The sequence below is a fragment of the Gobius niger genome (assembly GCF_951799975.1).
Source record: "Gobius niger genome assembly, chromosome: 2".
Classification (NCBI taxonomy): Eukaryota; Metazoa; Chordata; class Actinopteri; order Gobiiformes; family Gobiidae; genus Gobius; species Gobius niger.
In genome coordinates this window covers 14,038,654-14,061,182 of record NC_136853.1, presented here as the reverse complement: position 1 = coordinate 14,061,182, position 22,529 = coordinate 14,038,654, and the positions used below count along the sequence as shown (strand labels likewise).

The following is a 22,529-nucleotide window of genomic DNA, read 5'->3' as shown; positions in this document are numbered from 1 at the left end:
GGACTCAATTAATTTTTTTAATCGAAAATCAATATCTTTTAGAGCAAGGAATCACTCACCCATTCACACTCTCACTCATACACCAATGTAGCCTGGAGACAAGGTGTGTAAGGTGTCTTGCCCAAGGACACAACAAAAAATACAATAAATAACCGGGATTCGAACCCCCGATCTTCCCATGATGTCAGCTGTTTTGTATTCAAGTGACAAATTGTCTCCCCATAACCACACTTTTATGGAGTTTCAAGCAGTACTAAGTAACTTCTTTACCTTAAATCCTTTCCGTAGTCCGTCTGGGGGTAATAAGTGTTAATGGGATGATTGGGGGGGTCTTTCATTTCCCCCTGGTGTCTCTGGCCAGAAAACCACAATTGCAACTTCGCTGCCTCCGGGTCGAGCCACCTATACACACTAATAGAATCACGAAGAAGAAGCTAACATGCTAAGCGTAAATGGATGTACAATATCCCTCTCTCCCTTTGTCTTTTCAGTCAACATCTACATTTACTCTCACGGATACGGCAACTCACTGGGGTTTGGACTGTGACAGGGAGACCGCCGTACACTTTGTTTAAGGGGACCGTAGAAGCAGTGGAGACAGAACCATCATCAGGGCTCAGGTGGAGCATGTTAAACTCGTCACCAACTCGCTATTAACCTGCAACAAAAGAGCCACGTTTTCTCTCTCACACAACACGGACACATCTGTCTTATTTTATTTATGATAAATGTATAAATCACATGTTTAAAGCACCACATGGTTTGAGAAAAGCCTCTGAAGTGCTGTTATGCGCCGTGCTCCAGTGAGTTGCCGTACACGGACAATTAATGAGTAAAAAAACGCAACATTAGGGCCTCTAGGGGCATGAGTTACTTAGTACCGCTTTAAAGGAATAGGCCACCGTTTTTACATACTGAGATATGTTCTTACCTTAGCTTTGACGAGTTCTTTAGGACCTGTCTGGTCTTCATCCGTGCCTTCAGTCACGTAAACACAGCAAAGACGGCGTTAGCATTTAGCCTCTCCCCCTCTCCTCTATAGCTCCAAAACAGGTCAAGATAGAAGCTACCAAGCTCTTCCACGTTTTCCCGATTTAATTATGGTTACGTGAAGTGTTACACTACAAAGTATAATTACACAAAATTAAACAATGTGGATTTTCTAAGCGGATAAAAGGGGGGACTATATTGTAAGGCGTAATAATACCAGGAGTAGTTCGAAATCCGCGCAGTAATCTTCACTTTACTGTGCGGATGCCAAACTACTCCTGGTATTATTACGCCTTACAATATAGTTCACAATACAATATAGTAATTATACTTTGTAGTGGAACACTTCACGTAACCAGATTTAAATAGGGAAAACGTGGAAGAGCTTGGTAGCTTCTATCTTGACCTGTTTTGGAGCTATAGTGGAGAGAGGGAGAGGCTAAATGCTAACGCCGTCTGCGCTGTGTTTACGTGACTGAAGGCACGGGTGAAGACCAGACAGGTCCTAAAGAACTCGTCAAAGCTAAGGTAAGAACATATCTCAGTACGTAAAAAACGGTGGCCTATTCCTTTAACCTCCTGCTGAAATTGACATATATAGCAAGTCAGTCAATGTGTTTTTTATTGTGTCCAAATGGCACGTGAACCGGCCCTACATGTGTGCAGCTTTTAACTCAATTACTCTTTTTTTTACAGCGTACAACTGTTGTTTTGTCACACTTTATGCCTGGGGACAATGTAAAGTAAAAGTGTATTTGTTGTCATTATTTATTGGCCTTATGCATATGTTTTTGTCTTTGTTAAAATGGACAGTTTAATTTTAATTTTGATGAGTAATGTTATGTGGTGGATGTAGCCCTAATCCCATTTTGAAAACATGTGCAATAATAGAATGAAAAAGTATGACGATATGAAATCTATAAGAACATATTTATGGATACGCCATGCTGGATGGTCGCAATGGGACGCCACGTATTAAAGGATCCGCTACAAAGCTACATGATATTGAAGAACCTGTAACCCTCCTGTTTGTTTTGTTTTTTTCCAATGTGTATGTTCATTTGGGCACCTTATTGCTTCTGTTTGGTCTGTACATGTTATCTTTGTGTTTAAAAAAAGAAAAAGACAGAAAAGACAGAAAAAATAATTGCTTTCCGAAACCATTCCCCTCTCCCTTACCTTTCACTCAATCCTCACTCAATCCTTAGAAGGAGGCTGGCTTCCTAGATTTATAACTATAGGCCTACTGCATCGCTAGGAGCTCACAGCGGGTGGTCAGAATGCACAATGTCTTCTTTAGAGTTGAAATTGAAATACAGTCAGGGGCGGACTGGGACTGAAAAACTGCCCTGGACTCTAGACCAGCCTGGCCCAAATTAGCGCTAATGCAATCACCACGAATAGGCCGACATATTTTCTCGCATTTTCTCAAGTTCGGCTTTACCCAAATCTAAAGCTTCTCAACTGGAGAGCAACAGAGTAACGCCTCATCTGAAAGACCTAAGACAGTGATTTATAATATTCATTATAATCATATTTAATCAAGGTCCTCTGTTTTTTGGAGCTGCTCCCACATGAACAAAGCAAGTAAAACATCTGGATATTTTAGTCATGGTTTTAGTCTCATGAAAAATGTTTAATTTAGTTTTAGTCCAATTTAAGTCATCAAAAATATTTCTTTGACTAAAATGAAGAATTTTAGTCTTTTTCTTTTTTGCCGTTTTTTGTCATGTTTCTGTTGGTTTTTTATTGATTTTTTTCCGTTGCTTTGTTTTCATGTTTTCATCACGTTATTGTCGCTTTTCCAGCAAATTTCTGTCATTTTTTTTCATCCTCGCTTTCGTCACTGTTTTGATGGATTTCTTTTAAGCTTTTAGATTTGGGTAAAGCTCTGTTGATGCGGGGGTAAGAGCGAGGTTAAGGAGAAAAATTCCAAGGCCAGACCGGTGGCCCTTCTGTGCTCTTCCAGAATGGATATGGCCAGTCCGCCCCTGAATACAGTTAAAATTACAACTGTGTGATTGAGAGTCGGTTTATATAGGCCTAGGCCTATGTGTGTCACAGAAATATAAACAGTGAGATCTCAATGTATTTACTACATGCTTGAATCATATTGCTATGATAAGCCCACAACTGGCATTTGGATAATTAAACCTAAAAACAACAACAGAAAGGCTGTTCCATGGAGCTAGATTATAAACAATATGCAGTACAAGGGCTCCCTCTGCTGGCCATATAAAACAACAGAACAGGCCGAGAGACGTGATAACAACAAGTTCAGCGGTAGGACTGCCTGCTCTGCCTCTTCCTGATGTGCAACCATAGTGTGAAGATAGACTCCCTCTTGTGAAGACCCATCTGTGTAGGACGCGGGAGGACAAAGTAAAGGCTCATGCATGAAAAGGGGCAGGTGGAGAGACTGGATCCGACAGCGGGGAGGGTGTCAGCGCCGCGTGAACCGTCCGGACAATGTCAGCGGTAAGAAGTCAGTCAATGTTAGTTACTAAGTTACTAAAAAATAAATGCATTTTTTCCCTGTTGTGGTTGAGCACCTGCCCCTCAAAATATCTGCACGAGTTACATTTACTGAAGTGCATGTATTTGAGGAACCAATTGCACTTAGACTAGTTTTACCTTATGTTTCTTTTTACTTCTACTTGAGTAATATTCTAATGAAGTATCTGTACTCTTACTTGAGTGATAAAGAGTTATATTGAGTAATAAATCTTTAAGCTGCATGATATACAGTAAATACATGCACCTTTTGTTTCATGTAGTCCTTCAGGAAAAAAAAATATTTTTGTTTATTTACTGGGATGTTTTTTTTTCTCTATAATTTATGACACGACTGAATCGTAAATAAGGCTTTAACGCTCGAACAGTTACTCAGTTCTACTCCTCACTCGCCCTTTAGTCCTTATGGGCCAAAGAAACAAAACACTACCGTGTGCCTGTTTCTGTGTAGGCTATGTATTTATGATTTAGCAGATGTTTATTTAGTTTTTTGGTTGTTATGTTTTTTGTAAGTTAAAAGTGGAGCTGGATGTGATTGTGCCTCAACATTTCACTTTATTTGTCCACTAGATGGAGCCCTCAAAAAGTATATCCGGTGAGTCCTCTCTGTGGTGGTGGTGGTGGTGGTGGTGTCCTTGGCCAGGCATCCTCAGTCCAGGCACATGCAGAGAAAGGTACTGGCCTTCATCCTTCCGGCCTCTTGACTGCCTGGTTCGTCACGTTTTCAGTAATTATTTAACTTAATGGTTATCTTCCACAAAGATCCTGTTATTATGATGTTTTATTAATTTATTTGAGAGGAGATCCCCTTGAGATGTACCATCTCGTTTTCAAGCAAATTATGCACAGAACAAAACAATCTCAGCAGTACAGTCATGGATAAAACTAACTAAATTAAGACTATGTGCACCAGCTGAACGTCTATGTCATAAAATAACATAGAGATTTAGTTTTATTGACTTGTACTGTATCAAAGTCATATTGCAAAGAGTGCTGGATATCAGTGGATTTTGAGCAGTAAATAACGGTACTGTCTGCATATATAAATGTATTGTCTTTCATGTACTTCTGGTCACTTGATGTTTGTTCTTTAGGAGGCCACCACTGCAAACACACCACACTGTGCCCTAAGGCTACACGGTCAGTGTTTGCACCATGTGGTTGAAATGTCGACTCTTGGCCAAGACACAAAGACAGCTTTGACTGTAGATGAGAAGAAGGCATGTACAAATATGCTATTTTATTTTATTTGACTTCTATTTAACCAGGAAGTCCCACTGAGACTAACAATCTCATTTTCAGGGGAGTCCTGGCCCTATTGTACATATTTTGGTGGGTAGGGAAACCAGAGCACTCTGTACCTACGCTGCACCTGGAGAACATAGAAACAGAACAGCCTCACAGCTCGGAGATCCCGGGTTTGATTCCCACCTGGACGGGGCCTTTCTGTGTAGAGTTTGCATGACCTCCCCGTGTCTGCGTAGGTTAGTGGGGAAAACATGTAGGTTAATCATAGCCAGGTGTTTCTGACCACAGCCTGGCTCCACATCATTGAGATGGGTCCCTGAGCTCACTGATCCTTAGAGGTCGCCCATTGAGGATGGGTCAAATGCGGAGAACTAATTTCTCTACAGAGATTAATAAAGGATAACTTAACTTGACTTGCTGTGAGGCAAGGCCCAAAACCTTTGGAGTTAACACAAGGTGATGACTTTTCCATTGTTCCACTAATCCACTTACACATTGACATTCCATAGACAACTAAGCAGTTTATCATCAACTCGAGAGGTTAATGAGTAGAAAAAAGACCTTTAGGATGAGAGATATGAGCAAGTTCCTTCCGAAAACAGATTATCACAACAAGGTGTGCACATGTTTGCAAAGGAATTGTAAACAGGCAGAGGCGCTACTACCTCAACTAGGCCAGCACAAAAAAAAAACAAATTGTGTGAAAATCAAAGCTTAAAGGTGCATTTTGAAATGCTTTATGGAAAAAGAAGGAATATTAAATATGAATGAATCTATTGTACATATTTCTAGTGGTAGAGGAAACCTACGCAGACATGGGGAGAACATGGAAACTCCACACAGTAAGGCTCCGTCCAGGTGGGAATCGAACCCGAGACCAGAGCAGAGTAAATGCTGAAAAAGAGCAAAAACCTACAAATCAGGTGCTCTTCAAACTCGTGGGGCCAAGCATACTTTGACACGAATGAGAAAGAATTTGCAAACAGAATGATTTCATTTACAGTGACACATTTTGACTCATCGGAGTCTTTTGGTCACGCTGCAAATGAAATGATTATATTGCACCTCAGCTCTTTCTCATTCGCTTCAAAATATGAATGCGTTTGGGCCTTTACTTTCCATTACAATGTCCTCTATGGGGGTGGGGCCTGGTTAGTATCTCAATGAGAGGTTGGGGAATATCAGGTAGACGGTGTGAGTGAGTGAGTGAGTGAGTGGTTGTTGGTGGTGTAGATCATAATTATAATTAGAGATACATTATTGCCAATCCGCCCCATTCAGGGTCATTGGCCCGTGTGGTGTATGGAATCAACATGGTGCACCTTGCTCCTCATACAAATGTTCCTAAAAGGTAAAAGGGTGGGTGAACTGGCAACGAGCCTCCAACAGGTCTCCAGGGACAATTCTAACCCTAACCACCACATCTTGACTCCCAAACAGTGCTTCAAAGAAAACATGTAAAGGGTAGCACATCACTCTCCTTCCTAAAAACCTTCTAGTATGAGTTAACACTGTAGCATTTTTGAAACTAAATGGTTTTCAAGTTTCTGCTGGCACAACAAAAAACAACTAATAGTATCTTGCACTAGCTTGGTAGCCATGACAACTAGAGCAGCAGCACTGACCCCCACTCCCCTCGCTCTCCCCTCTCTCCCCTCCCTCTCCCGTTCAGTCTCACAGCAGGGACCAGACACAGACAAAAGCCTCTCCCATGATGCTTCGCGAGAGGAAGCCGGAAGCCGTCAGACGACATCAGATGCAATGTGTGGAGCCGAGAACCGGAGCTGGAGTGCCGATGTCGGGCCAGGTAGCCTTAGCGGTCAGCGAGTTGTGGTGGACGTTGTTGCCTCCCGGACTCCCTGGAGGTGATGGTGGCGCATGGGTGAGTGGGCAGCCGTTTTCTTTGTCCAAGAGCAGGGAGGAATTTAGAATGCGGGGCCGGCACGCGGACAGATGGAGGCTGCCAGTGTGTTAAAGCAGCAGTAATCCTCTAATGTGGTACACCCTTTTTGATTTGACAGAGAATATATACATGTTATTAAACAAACATTATGTATATCGTATAAAGGATGATGAATTGCCCATTTGTGTAAAAAAAAAAGTAAAAAAAACGGATTTGGAAAGACATTCACTCCATACACAGTGGTGGTAATATATGTATGTAGCCTCAGTTTCCCCGGGATAGACTGTCATGACTGCACACAGCTGCACCAACAATCCCTCTGACCCCCACCATTCATCCACGCACACACATAATTCATCCCTATTGTACATGTTTTTAGTGGTAGGGGGAAACCGGGTTACCCAGGGAGAACATGCAACTCCAAAGGCCCCATTCGCCCAGGGATCGAACCCGGGACCTTCTAGCTGGGAAGCACGTGCCGCCCGATATATTCACAATCACCCACCCAAAAAAGATTTAATCAGAAAGCAGAATGTGCACCACTGTAAGGGTTGCCAGATAGTAAAACCAGGAAATGAATAGATAGAGTTTCTCTCCTACCTCCACAACACCAGCACCTGTTCCAGATCCAGCTCATGCCATTTAAAGCAACACAGGTTAGCTTTAGTTGTAGATTTTAAGCCACTGTTTGTGACATTACTTTTCACGCAGTGTAGCGTCTGCTGGCAACCGCTACAGACACGTCGAGTGCTGACAATGATGCCTTTTTGCCGCCTACACAATACGTAGTATGTAAACCACTCACGACTGCACAGGCAGCTTTTTGTTTTACCAATAATCCCGTTTTTCAGAGAGTTAGAGATGTCCTGCTCAAAGCCACCACTCAATCATGCATTTGTAGTCCAATGAGTGAATTATCTGCTGCAGTTTGACACGAACAAAGAAGACAGAGACTCACTAATGAAATCCCTTTCCTTCTCACAGAAAACAACACACCTTTAACAGCTACAGCTAAAACCAGGCACTGTATCTGTACCATTGTCAGATGTTCCAATCATTCCTTTTTTCTCCACCGCGTTGTAAGTGAAGCTATATCATTCAGTGAGAGTGAGAGGCTATGATGAAATGTTTTGCCATAAAAATGTCCTCATGGAAATATGGTCCAGATAACAGACGAGGTACAACATGTAACTGCTACTGTGTGGTCAACATAGATAAGATTCAACTACTGCATAACGTATTGATGGATTCCAAGTACATGAACACATATTATGTTTTAGTTTGATATAAGGAACATAATAAACAGTGTGCATGCTGTTTACTTGTAGTGGATCTATACAAACAATAAAACAAGCCAAAGAAGAAAGGACACTAAATCACAATTGTCTAGCATAAAGCTTTTAAATTCTACAAAGCACCTTTGCACAGAGGGTATGTGAAAAGCAGGAAAAGTAAAAGCTTCAGGACCTGAGTGGGCCCGGCTGCTATGTAACTGATGGTTTATACGTCTATACTTTATATTTGTCTCAGAAAATGATCATACCTAGTAATACATATTCTTTTCTATTTGCATTTCAGTTCTTAATGTGCATTTGAGAGGTCATTGAGACGGCCTTCCGTTTGCATGGCCATGTCAGCCAATAAAAACATTTGGCCCAGTCAAAAATTAACTCAGTTTAATCTGAGGCGCTGCAAATATTTCGGTGCACCCAGTCACACAACCTCGACTACTTTTGACTTAAAACATGCCAAAGCGCTAAGAAGCTTGAATAAACTCACTCACATCTGTAATTTCAGTGCAAATAGTGAAATATTTTGAAAAATATTGTAAAAGTACTGCAAATCTTACACATGCTGTTTTATTCTTTTAATATTAATGACATAGATGAACCCAAAATGACTTTAAAGACAACAATGCCCAGCCCCACCCATTTCTAGGGACTGGGCCAATGGGGAGCAGCCTGAGAAAGCAAGGAGCTCTCCTTATCTTAACTATTTATTCACGGGCACTTGGTCCTTAGCGTTCATTTGACTTCAGACAGACACACAGCAGTTAACCAGCTCTAATCAGGTCAATGTACCCAGTGCTCCTTTAAACAGAGGGAACTGCACTTTCTGTTTGTCTTCGAGGCATTGAGGCAACAGGTGAGGAATATACTGCATATTGTCATTGTACGCTCTTATATAGAAAATAACCAAATAGTGCCAGCTCTGACCGCTTTGTGTTGTATTTGTATTTGATTGTAGCTGATTTGGCCAATAGGGCTAAGCGAACTGTAAGCCTTTTTTTTTATTTCAACAAATTGCAAGGTAAATTATCAACCTGTAGTCACCTCAGTAACCCGGAGTTATAAAATGTGTGTGTTTTTTTTTAATTGCTGTGATACAATCTTTTAATGCAGTGCTGGTGCTGAGGTGCGTGGTGTATCTCCTAGTCAGCAAAACTGACACAATCAATTTCACAAAGCACTCTCCGTGCTTTGTGAAATTGATTGTGTCAGTTTTTCTTTTGTTCCTTTGTAGGAGAACATTTGGGTAAGACAATCGAGTTCCCTTACCCAGGCTGTGAGGGTCAGTCTAAAACCTAAACATGTCAACTTACACTTTGCATTTCTGCCCTGTTTTGGTGTTTATTTAGTATTTGGATTTGTCATTTTGATTTCATACATTTATTTTGGTATTGATTGTGCTGGTTTTATTTAATTTTGTTATACTGCATTACTGATAGTACACTATGCAAGCAATGAATCCAGCAACATTTGATGAGATGCACTGATCTAATACTGTAGGCTTTGATAAACATTGACACTATTGTTGTCACAAAGATGATTTTCAGAATTCTACATCCTAGAAAGATCTTCAAGTAAATCCAGATTATTCTTTTCATTTTTGGTCATTCATAGGGTGCACCTATGCATTATACTGTAGTTTAACCACCACTAGGTTTTGACTCTAGCTTGTACATGGATCGATGTCATACGGTTTATTCACCAAAAAAAGGGAAAACAAGCCTTCCCCATGGATTTCATTGATTTACTCAATGGCCACGCGACGTCAGGCTATTGTATCACATGATCAAAGCTTGAAAGTCAGTGATTGGTCTCAGAGTAGTCAAGTGCTTTCTTGTTATTCACAGTTGATGTTTGTGTTTCAACGGCTCAGCAGTGTGACTTCATCATGTTGAGAATCAGAAGGTCCTGTGGCCGTAGAGAATTGGGCATACAAGTTCTGACATGTTTATGTCCTCCTTCTGGTCAAATCCTTTAGCTCCAAAGAGATTTATGCACCAGGCTTTCAGTTAAATTCAGTGGTGTCTTCAGCAATAAAAAAAAAGGTTGTATAAAAACCAGCGTGGCTGGTACAGTAGAGTGTGCTGTGCTGCCTTAAAACTGGAGTGATGGTGGTTTGAATCCTGGCTCCCACTACTTTTACTTCCTTGCACAAGATGCTTCACTCACCTTGGTTTGGTGGTGGCCTCAAAAGTAACTTAGGAATAACCCAGGGCAGGGATGCCAGGTCCATGGTTAAAATGGATCTATACGGGTGAAAAAGATCTATACGGGTGAAAAAACTTTAGTTGTTTTCAATATAAAATGGGATTTGTATATCTTATATTTTGATCAAAAACGGCTCTGAAAAAAAAAAAAAGCCCTGTATGTCCGCGGGTTTTGGGTGGTTTTTCAGATATTTTTGGCTGCCCAGACCAGCCTTTTGGCGTTATAATTCAATATGCACTGCCCTTGTAATGAATACTTAAACTAACTCCTACAGTGCAGTAGAGGAAGCTTGTCCAGCTTGTAAAGATATCCAGTCCATTATAATTATTACTTTAAAATATTTGAAAATGTTAAAGTATCTTTTAAAATGATCATTTATGATTATGTCTTATTACTTTTCCACATGCAATTTTATGCATTAATCACAACTTGGTGGTGCGGTTACAACTAGGGCTGGGTACCTTTACATTTTTTTAATACTGGTAAATTAACAATTATTGGTTTACGATACCGATACCTGAACTATACTTTTTCAATATCTATACTAAAGTAGAAGAAGACAGAACAATGATGTTAATTTATTCCCTAAAAGACTATTTCTCATACGAGCGATCGCGATGTCGTCACATCCGTTGGCCGTGGTAGGCATTTTACATTTTCATGTTTGATAAACATTTTATTAAAATCCTATAATCGGCAAAAACAATGTCCATAGCCTCTCAGTGCATTGCCTCTCTTGCGCTGTAACAGATCTATCATTTTATAAAACCGAGTTAGAGGCCTGTATGCATCAGCTGTTGCCGACCATTCCCCAAAACATCCGGCGAAAATTGCGGAAGTAAACAATAACAGCGGTCGCTCGTATTAAAGGGGCTAGATGCAAGTTCGCCATTTTATACTTACTACTGCCACCTCAGGTCAGACGTGTAACTGCACTTCTATATTAAGCTCGTGCATGACGGCAATTTGGACCCGAAGTAACACGTTTTTGAGTGACAGTGCAGGATTTTAGAGGCAGTTGTGGTGAACATGTCTGGGCTCATTCTACACATTAGGACATTGTTGGGACATGTAGGGGGAGGAAAATTATTTGAACATTTTTAAACTCCGTATAGTCCCTTTAAGTGATATGAGTGATGTTATATAATGCGTAAAATTAACCGCCTGGTCTTGCTGTAAGTAAGTGATAATAATATATTTATTTCATTTTTTGTAAAGTCCCTCCTTTCCGGATTTCAACAACTAATCAGAGTCTAGTATCCTCCCGCGTTGACCAATGAGATGAGCTTTTCCTGTGAACCGGGCGGTCAGGTCCAATCAGGGGGGAGGGAGCATTAGGGCTGCAACTAACGATCATTTTGATAGTCAGTCAATCCATCAGTTATTTACACATGATTGGCTGTGGTAAATGTTTTTTTTTCTCTCTTCTATTTCTTTTTACAAAATTTTCTTTCTTTTTTTCCTTCTCTTTTTTCTTCCTTTCCCTTCCCTTTTTTTGACAAAAATGGTTGTCAACTATTTCAATAATCGATTAGTTGTTGACCGATCGATTAGCTGTTTCAGCCCTACTGAACATGACAATATAACAACATAAGCTCTTCTATGATAAGAAATATTACCACTGTCGGGGTATCATATAAAATATAACAAAAACATTTCAGCTGACATAGCGAGCGCTTTGGACCTAAGGGGGGTGGAAGGTGCTGTATAAGTGGTGGCCATTTACCATAAAAAACACAGTTTGGGAACCACTGTATTCCTTCAATAACAGGCGGGGAGGTGAAATATGAGAGCTGTTATCTTTTTGTTTGATTTGATTGCATCTACTTTGCTGTTTTCTGTTCTATTTTTCTTGGACATTTTTAGGACCCCCATGAAAACGAGATGATTCATCTCTTGGGGCTGATCCTCTAATAAAATGTTCATAAATAAATAAATAAATTCCACGCCACCATTGCTCTATAACATGATGTTCTCTGAAGTTGATTTGTTCGATAGGCAGGTAATAAAAAACGGCCTTCACTTGATTGGCGAGTGGAGTAAGTATGAACATCACTGAAGAGAGTCAGTCTATTATAAATAATTTCAGGTGCTTTTGTAATAATTATATTTTTTAGAAATTGAATCAGCAGAAACAGCCAAGTAACTTATGTGCTGTTCCTAGACCCAACAGGCGTTAAACACTTGCTATCTAAAGATATATATTTTACATTACAGCACCTGTTATCAATACTTTTTTTTTCTATAGCCTACCAGATGCCATACTGGTATTGCTTTATGGTACCCAGCCCTAGTTACTACCTTATGTTGTAATAATACTTCTCATAGAGATGACAGTTAGTCCTGAGAAACACAGGAAGTATGAAAGTAGATTCCTGTGTTTTGGTTTAACGGAGCGTCCGGTGCAGTGACAGGGAGGCTCAATCACAGCACATTACATTGTTGTGGCGATGCCTGAGTCGATGTGAAGCCACTGCACTGTTTTATGGCTCTTGTGAAGCGTTTATCTCCAGGAGACGCAGCTGCTACTGGGCACTGTGTTGATCCCTTATTGTGTTTGTGAAAATGTTATAAGCTGACATTTCAAATATAGGTAAATACATTACAATTGGGACCTACAGGCAAACATGTAAACATCATTATTGCTGTTTTGGTTTGTGAAAAGTATAAACATTAATAATTGCACTGCCGTAGGCCGGACGTGGAAAATTACACCCTCGCTGTTTGATATTCACAGCAGATCACCTTTTGTGTAATCACATTTGGCTGTGTTGTTGCAATGTTTGTTCATAGTCCATGCTGCCACCAGGTTCCAATGGAGCCCTACCCTCTTTGCAAGCTGCTCCCATTTCAGACGCAAAATCTCCATTAAGGCTATTAAAAATTGATAAGAGTTTAAAGGCGCATTATGCAACTTTTTATGTGGAAAATAAAAGTTGATATTTGTAAGTATTTGACCTTGTACCCAGTGGCTGTATGAGTGGTCACCATGGCACCTTTACTTCCCATCACAGTGGTCTCTAGGGCGCTCCAGGATGCCTTGTTTGGTAGGTTATCACTGCTGTCCAGAAAACCTCCAGAATAATTGATCCCGGAGCGTTGTACAGGCCACCATGATCGAAAGGAAAGGCGCCATGCTGACCACTCATACAGCAAGGTCTCACACACAAGGTCAAATATGCACAAATATCAACTTCTCTTTGCACATAAAAAGTTGCATAATGCCCCTTTAAAGCCATGACAGACGCTAATGTGTTTACTGCTGACCATAGCACGGAGTTTTTCAATAATATCTTATTTTCAAAGTAAAAACAGTACAAATCCATGGAATTAAGCGTTAGGAAAAATAACTTTGCAGCTTCCAAAACATGAAAATTGGGCCAGATTTCACCCTCTGTATTGGCAACACGACCGGGACAAACCCAGAGTTGTGAGTCAGTATTGAAAGAGCATCTGCACGGTGCCACCTACTGGTCATAAAGTGTGCATTATTAGGTCTTTATCATTAACAAAACACGTAGCCAAATGTACTTTTTTAACTTTGGAGCCTTTATAGAAAATGGAGTGGAGTAAAAGTTCTCAAGAAATGTAATGTGATTGTATCAGCTTTCAGTCGTCCATGAGTTTTTCTTTGTAGTTACAGTTTGGAAATGGTCAACTAGGCTGGGCTGTTGTCTGAGTTGAGGAAGCTTTACTGATGTGCAAAGAAAGAGAAAGAAAGAGAAAACACTACTGCACTTTTGCATGCTACTTGTAATTGAGATGATGAATCGATGAACTGTACCAATGAATAAACGACATTCGCCCCCGCCTTACCCAAGTTCATTTTCTCCAGTTCAGCTTTACCCAAATCTAAGAGGTTGCAGCCAATAGGCCAGAGTAAGGCCCCATGTGAAAGCTAATTTTTTTGGTCGTAATTTTGTAACATTTTCGTCACTTTATTCTCACTATTTTGTCATTTTTTTGCTCACTTTTTGTAACTTTTTAAAATTACTTGTTAGTCAGATTTGATCACTTTTTTTAATCACTTTGTCAGATTTTTGTCACTTGTCATTTTTTTTTCTTCATTTTTTCATTATTTTTGTGTCACTTTTGTGTTGGGTTTTTGTGACTTTTTCATCCTCGTTTTCGTCTCATTTTACTCGACACTTTTTTCAACAAGCTTTGAGATTTGGTTAAAGTTGAACAGGAGAAAATGTGCTCGGTTCAGGTGGGGGTTAAGAGGTTAAAAACGTAAACATCTCTTTTATTTCTTTTCAGGAACACAGCTGACCACACTCCCCTCTCTCCATACTCCCGCCACGCCCTCCCCGCCGCCATGGAGGAGGATCCCAAGACCTCAGATCGGTCCCCTGCGCCCCTGTTGCAGCGCCAGGCCCGGCAGCGTCCCTCGGCCGCGGCCGTCCTGAAATCCAGGATGAAGCGCGGCGTGGACTGCTCTGTGCCCAGGGTGCGCTCCACCCTGACCGGCTTCTTCCCCGTGGTGCGCTGGCTGCCCAAGTACAAGCTGAAGGAGTACGTGTGGGGCGATCTCATGTCTGGCCTCATTGTGGGGATAATCCTGGTACCTCAGGCCATCGCCTACTGCTTACTCGCTGGCGTGGATCCCATTTACGGACTGTACACGTCATTCTACGCCAACATCATCTACTTTCTCATGGGCACGTCTAGACATGTGTCGGTGGGGATCTTCAGCCTCATGAGTCTCATGGTTGGACAGGTAATAACAGTTATAGTTTGTCAAAGCGTGAGGCGCGAGGAGCAAACGCGGAGACGAAAATAATCAGGTGTGAAAGCTTCTGCTGACATCGGTTCGATCGAAACAGCTGGCCTTGCAAAACGTCGCGTTGTCCACCCAGTCTTTATTTGCTCATGTGCAAATGAATCCGAATTGCTAAATGAGCATGACGTGGATGGAGCACAAGGAAAAGTTTGTGGACTTCAAACAGATTTAGTCCGGGACCCCTGGTTTAGAACATTAGAAATTGCAATTATATAGTTTTACAAATCTGTGCAGCCCTATTGCAAAGTTTTAGCAGTATACAATATGACACTAAAGGTTATCATGATTTTTTTATTACTAAGGGGAACTATATTGCAAGGCGTAATGACACCTTAGGAGCACTTCAACGTCATGCAGGAAAGTGAAGATAAACATGAGCAAACAGAGCAAGCCAGACACATCTATACTTTGAGCAAAATAATTGGAAAAAAAGGTTAAAAAGTTGAAAGAATTGAAAAAATGATGTCCAAAATACACGTTGCAGAGTGACAGTCACGGAATGGGTAAATGTGCCCATTTCCAGTTAGAAGGTCAAATAATAAACATCACCAAAAATGCCAAAGGTTTTTTGTTAATATTGTATCATCTAACTTGGGTCATGCACTTTAATTGATAAACATTGTGTTAAGATTGTTCTGTGGATGGATGTTGGTGCTGAGTTTCATTTACCATGAGGATGTTTCTTGCTGTGTTCCTCTAGATTGTGGACAGAGAGGTGTTCCAAGCAGGCTTTGATATTGACGACTCCAAAACCTCCACCCTTGACATGATAAACGGCACACTGGACATCAACATGACCACCAAAACTATAGAGCTCTTTGGTGTGGAGTTTGAGAAAGAGTCCTACGCTATTCTTGTGGCTGCAACTGTGACCTTTCTGGCCGGTATTTATCAGGTACAGCACTTAAGCATTGTAATTCATGTTGTTTAAAGGTCATATAATATAATTAAAATCAACTTTTGTCTGGAACTGCTAAACCATCATCTAAAATATAGAGGTGTTTTGTTTTATTCAAGCATATTTTAGTAATCATATTTAGTCTGTCCCCGCAGTCAAGATGCTAAAGCCCACAGTCTGATCACAGCACAGAGATTTCCATAAAGCATTTCTCTATTTCACTGGCGGGACACCTTCACCAATTCCTGTCCCTTCCCTGCGCTGATTAGCATGTTTGCAAATCTTATTTTTGAAGTTTCGCATTGTTGCTAAGTGTACAAAAGGTGGAGGTGTGTTCTCCACTGGCCTTTACTACTGCATTTTTCAGCACAGATAACTACCACATTTGAAGGAAATATAAAGGCCGTTTAGATCAATTTTAATAGTTAATCAATATGTTTTATTGTATATTGTAAAGCTATTGTGTCCAAAATGTTTTCCACTGAAAAATATACAAACAACTGGGCCGCACTCAGTACAGGTCTGATATATAACTTCACCTCTATTGTATTAACCTCTTACCACCCACCTGAACCAAATGCATTCTATCCTCTTTGGCCATTATATAGGTCTGTGTAACACCTCATTTGAAAGCTAAGACCCACAAAACTGATCTTTTTCCTCGCTTTGTTGCTGTGTAACCTTTTTTATGTTTTTTTTTCTCTTTTTGGTCACATTTTTGTTGAGTTTTTGTAATTTTTTTGGTTGAGTTTTTGTCACATTTTTGTTGAATTTTTGTCACATTTTTGTTGAATTTTTGTCACCTTTTTGTTGAATTTTTGTCACATTTTCATTTAATTTTTTTCACTTTTTGGTTCAATTTTTGCCACATTTTTGTTGAATTTTGGTCACATTTTTGTCTCTTTTTTGTTGCATTTACATCCTTGTTTTCTCATTTTTTGGGCTTTTTTGTGGCTTTTTTCCCCAAGCAGCTTTTTGATTAGGGTAAAGCCAAACTGGAGAAAATGGGATCCGTTCAGGTGGGAGTTAAGAGGTTAAAGCTAGCAAATTCAATAAAATGCCAACTATGCTTTTTAATTGATGCTTAAAGAAAAAAACACAGCTTCAGATCAGCATCACAGCTATCTATGAATGGATTTTCATTTATTTTATACATATTCACTTAAAGCAAAAAAAAGAAGTGCAGCAGGCAATTAAAGTGGGCCGCAGGCCGCAGTTGGCCCATAGGCCGTGGTTTGGACATCTCTGCTCTAAAGTAAGAGTCTGTGATGCATTGTGCGTAGGTGAGCAATATTTAGCCATGTGATGATTAAGTTTAGACTGGACTAGAGTAAGTGATGTGCGCACATGCATCATTTTATACACAGAAGAACCCATGGAAATGCTGTTTCAGATTTGACCTACATAACCGCATGCATGTTAGCAGCTGATACAGTTGACACCTTTCACACCGAATCTACATGGACAATCATTTAAACAAACTAATGGTCTGTTGCCTCTCTCTCCCAGGTGCTAATGGCAGTGTTCCGCTTGGGCTTCGTCTCTGTTTACCTTTCTGCTCCGATGCTGGATGGCTTTGCGACCGGTGCCTCCTTCACCATCCTCACAGTCCAGGCCAAGTACCTCCTCGGGCTGAAGATCCCCCGTCACCAAGGCCCCGGGGTGGTGGTGGTCACATGGTTCAACATCTTTGCAAATATTCACAAGACCAACTTCTGCGACCTCATCACCAGTGCCATCTGTATCTCCGTTCTAGGTAAAAAGAAAAAAGATGGTCTTATGAGTCTTGTAAGTCAAATGTTGGAGGTTCAAATTCAGTTGACATTTTCTTCACTCCCCTAGTGGCCGGTAAAGAGCTCCAAGACCGCTACAAAGACCGTCTGAAGATCCCTCTGCCTACAGAGCTGGTGGTGGTGGCAGCGGCGACTCTGGCCAGCCATTTTGGAGGCCTGAACAGTAAATATGGCTCCAGCGTTTCCGGATACATCCCCACGGGCTTCATCCCACCCCGAACGCCCAGCTTAGACGTCATGCCACGAGTCGCACTAGACGCCATTCCCCTTTCCGTCATCAGGTAAACTACTACTGCACTTTTGACAAAGTTTTGAAACCCTCATTGACTAAACATATTGTATTGCTCTCTTCTCAAGCTTTGCCTTTACCGTGTCACTGTCCGAGATGATGGCTAAAAAGCATGGCTACTCAGTACGACCCAATCAGGAAATGCTGGCGATTGGCTTGTGCAACATCATCCCGTCGTTCTTTCACTCTTTCACCACAAGTGCAGCTTTGGCCAAAACCATGGTGAAGGACTCGACTGGCTGTCAGACACAGGTGGAGTTTGACCTTCTAAATTAATGAAAATGTATTATTCTTATTTTTATTATTTTTTTAATACAGTTGTAGGGACATATTCAAACCTACATGAGACACAACACAGTACTAGTACTTAAAAGCTGAGCAAAATGGAAGCCAAACAGGACATCTGTTCACTTAACATCCTGTTCCCTGCGTTTAACCAATGAGTAAAACCTTAACTACAGCATGGCCCTGTCATGTGGTGCACAGTGCACACCAGGGAAAAAACATTCATCCTTTTGGAGGTTTGTTGTTGTTTTTCTCTCAGAACACAACTAGAACAGTCCTGTTTACCCAGAGAACCGCCCTGGTCAGGAATAAAAACCCTATTCATTTCCCCCCTTAAAACAAAAACAAGCAGATCACTGGAAATTCGGGCAAAAATTATTTTATAGTTTTTCAAGTGTCCTTTTCTATATTTTAAGTAAAAGTTTTACCACACAGAGAGGTCTCATGAATGATAAGTCTTCATAATGTTGAATCAATGTTACTATTAGTGACAATTAAGAGGGTTTTTAAGAGGCAGGAAGAAGCTGCAACACTATGTTGCAAGATTTAAAGTCGCACCGCGTAAGATTTCACCCAATAAACAAAATTGAAATACAAGCATTTATTTTATGACAGATATTTTCATCATATTCATCACATAAATGTACAAACAAACATGTGCCTTTGCTGTGAGCGGCTCACCTTTCCTAAGACTAAAGGTTAGGTCCTCATCCAAATCCATCCTTTGATTACCCACTGCAAAAATACAATTTTCTGTGTCAAGCTGGACATTAGGAGCATGTTTTGTACTGATGGCAACAGTATAGTCCAAAATGTTGCGCAGTGTGCCTTTAAAGTAGACCAATGTATTTCGTCCCATAAAGTCTTGATTTAACCCTGATGAAAAGAAATCCTGCAAATACAAAGTGCCTGAGCTTCTTCTTGCCTTTTAACAGTTTTTTGCCCACCTGGAGTACACCTGTGTTTACAAGTTACAAAGATCACGTCTTTAGCTCTATTGATCCAATATATAATATATCTCTGTCAGTGGAGGGTGGCATGAGAAGGAAAGGAAAAAATAGCATGACAGCGTTTGACTTGAAAACTGGGACTTACAGCTCATTTTAAGCTTTCTAATGATATGTAGTTCATTAACACAGGCTTGTACTGAGTTAGTATTTACATAGATTTATAAAGTCGTTGATTGAGCTACATAATGCTGTATACACACATTGCAGTCTTTTCAGATGTGAATTGAATTAATTACATTTTACATGTTTTAATAACATTTTTCCGTCCCTCCCTCAGGTCTCCAGCCTCATCAGTGCCTTGGTCGTCCTTCTAGTCCTGCTGTTCTTTGCCCCCTTCTTCTACTCTCTCCAAAAGTGTGTGCTGGCGTGCATCATCATCGTGAGCCTGCGGGGGGCGCTCAGGAAGTTCAAAGATGTCCCGGGGAAGTGGAGGGCCAGTCGAGAGGATGCTTTAGTTTGGCTCGTTGCCATGGCAGCCACAGCACTGATCAGCGTAGAGCTGGGTCTTGTGATGGGCATCGTGTTTTCTATGATCGTGGTGATCTACAAGACGCAGAACCCAAAGGTGAGTTTATTATAGTGATTATGATTTCAAGGCGTGTTGTGTGCATTGAAACATAAAGTAATTGCTTTACAGAAGGGTTTGTTTTGTCTGGCTGAGACAAAATATCATTCAGCAATATATCGCAATACTTCTTTGTTGTGATACGTGTATTGTATCATGTATTGGGAACTCAACTTCTCATTAACCTCTTACCACCCGCCTAAACCAAATGCATTCTGTCCTCTTTGGCTATTATATAGGCCTGTGTAGCACCTCATTTGAAAGCTAAGACCCACAAAACTGTTCTTTTTCCTCACATTGTTGCTGTGTTGTGTCACCTTTTTTATTTTATTTTTTAAATTTTGGTCACATTTTTGTTGAGTTTTTGTAAATTGTTGAGTTTGTGTCACATGTTTGTTGAATTTTTGTCACTTTATGGTTGAGTTTTTGTGAAATTTTTGGTGAATTTGTTTTATTTTTTTTATTTTTTTTGTTTGCTACATTTTTGTTATTTTTTGGTTGAGTTTTTGTCACATTTTTGTAGCATTTTTGTTGAATTTTTGTCACATCTTTGTTGAATTTTTGTCACATTTTTGTTGAATTTTGTCACATTTTTGTTGAGTTTTTGTCACTTTTTTGTTGCGTCTACATTCTTGTTTTCTTCTCATTTTTTGTGGCTGTTTTGGTGCTTTTTCCCCCAAGAAGCTTGTTGATCAGGGTAAAGCCAAACTGGAGAAAATGGGATCCGTTCAGGTGGGAGTTAAGAGGTTAAACTCATTCGGGGTAAAATACTGCAGTTTGTTACAATGAAAAATCATCAATTTAATACTTTGTGCATTGGAATATACTGTATCGCAATATGTATTGTATCGGGATTGCGACAAAAGTGTAGCTGTATTGTTTAGGAACACAAACACGGAAACCTGGAGTCCTTCGCAGTGTGGCTTTAATAACTGCCCATGTCCCACGTTTCCTCCCAGGTCTCTCTTCTTGGACGCGCTGGCAGCTCTGACTTATACGAGGACATGGAGGAATACAAAAACCTGCTCCCGCCCGCCCGAGTGCTCGTGTTCCGCTACCAGGCTCCTCTGTACTACGCCAACAAAGACTCCTTCCTCAAAGCCTTATACAAACGGGCCGGGGTCGAGCCATTCTTAGAGCTGACCAGGCGGAAAAAGGAAGAGAAAAAGGCAAAAATGTCTGCCAAGCAAGCCAACGGGGACAAAACCAACGGGGAGGTGGTGGTGGGGCTTATTCAAAGCAACCTGGATTTCCACTCAATAGTCCTCGACTGCTCAGCTATACCCTTCATAGACTCGTCGGGCATGGCAACGTTCAAAACATTGGTCCAAGAATACAGGGACATTGGGGTCAGGGTGTATCTGGCCAGCTGCAACACTTCAGTCATCGACTCTTTACTCAAAGGAGATTTCTTCGGTAAAAATGAGCAGAACATGAGTAAATTGCTGTTCCACACGGTCCACGCTGCAGTAGAATATGCTGTAGCGCATGAAGCACCACAAGGTGAAAGTAAGTCAGACACGTCTTTGGTGTAGGAGAGCCAGTTCTGACGTTACACTGGACTAATGTAGCATATTGTGATGGGAGTGCTTATCTCTGAAGGGAGATCCGTGACGATAAGGGCAATGGGGAAATATGGTGGTTAAAACATACGATACAGCATTCATGGACTAAACAAACAAGCTAAGAAGCAGAAGTTTACAGTGCAAATTCTCTACACTGAGTTGTGTCTGTGGTTATGTTAACATGAGCTCGGTGCTTGCTTCAGAGAAAGACACTATCTACTACTGTATAAGGACATTTAAAGGTACACTGCGTAATATTTTGGACTATACTGTTGCCATCATTACAAAACATGCTCCTAATGACCAGCTCGACAGAAAATGCTGTGAGAAATCAAAGAATGGATTTGGATGGGAACCTAACCTGTTTAAATCTCAAATTCTGCTGACTTTAGTCGACATCTCCATGGAAACGAGCTGGAGACATACCCACTCCCGGTAAAGTTATGCCACGTGTTAGGAGAGCTGAGCCGCTCACGGCAAAATCACATGTTTGTTTGAGGTATTTTTTAATGCTGAAAATATCTGTCGTAAAATAAAAGCTTGTATTTCAATTTTATTTTTTGGGTAAAATTCTACGCGGTGTAGCTTTAAAGTCGCAGATGTCGTTCTGATCCTCTGTGCAGGGCAGGAGAGAAGGATTTTTCCCTATCGACCCTGGTTGTTTAGCGACTTGTAAAGCAAACAAAAAATCCTCAAAAACAAGTAATAATGGCCAATCTTCCTGTCATGCGGTCTCTTCCTGTCATGCGGTGTCCTGGATGTCCTGGATGTGCTGAGCAGTGGTGCGTAGCGAAGCGTAAGACGTCCGTGACTCCAGAAGAGCCTAGTCCCAAAAAACGGACCTTGTTGCGACACACATTTACTCTTAACTGTAGTTACTCTTTCACTGGACGTTCATCTGAGGTCCTGGGAGCAAGGGCAGGTTCTTACAAATCTTTAACATTTCTGTGACTGAGTGACCTGCAGCTGAAGTTGCCACTGCCATGTTTGTGTCGTCTGTGTATTAATGTAAATGAAAATGTTGACTGTTCCAGATCAAATGCTTTTGATATAAACGTTGGTATATATATTGGAATTGATTCATCACAATTTTTTATTTAATTTTGATGTCTTTTGCCAGTGTTTTACAATGTTTGACTGGCATTGCCTTAATGTGAAATACTTGAAATAAAATGAACAATCTTCTGTA

The 22,529-nt window shown here is 40.7% G+C and overlaps 1 protein-coding gene across 1 annotated transcript; it reads left to right on the top strand.

Annotated features, from left to right (window-relative positions):
• The first annotated feature begins 6,442 nt into the window (after nucleotides 1-6,442).
• slc26a1 (solute carrier family 26 member 1) lies at nucleotides 6,443-21,545 on the top strand. Its single transcript, XM_079582595.1, has 8 exons — nucleotides 6,443-6,634; nucleotides 14,413-14,872; nucleotides 15,636-15,830; nucleotides 17,343-17,589; nucleotides 17,676-17,907; nucleotides 17,984-18,167; nucleotides 19,488-19,775; nucleotides 20,735-21,545. Exons 1-8 carry the CDS (start codon nucleotides 6,621-6,623, stop codon nucleotides 21,308-21,310), a joined length of 2,196 nt encoding a protein of 731 aa, XP_079438721.1. The 5' UTR covers nucleotides 6,443-6,620; the 3' UTR covers nucleotides 21,311-21,545.
• The last annotated feature ends 984 nt before the right edge of the window (nucleotides 21,546-22,529 follow it).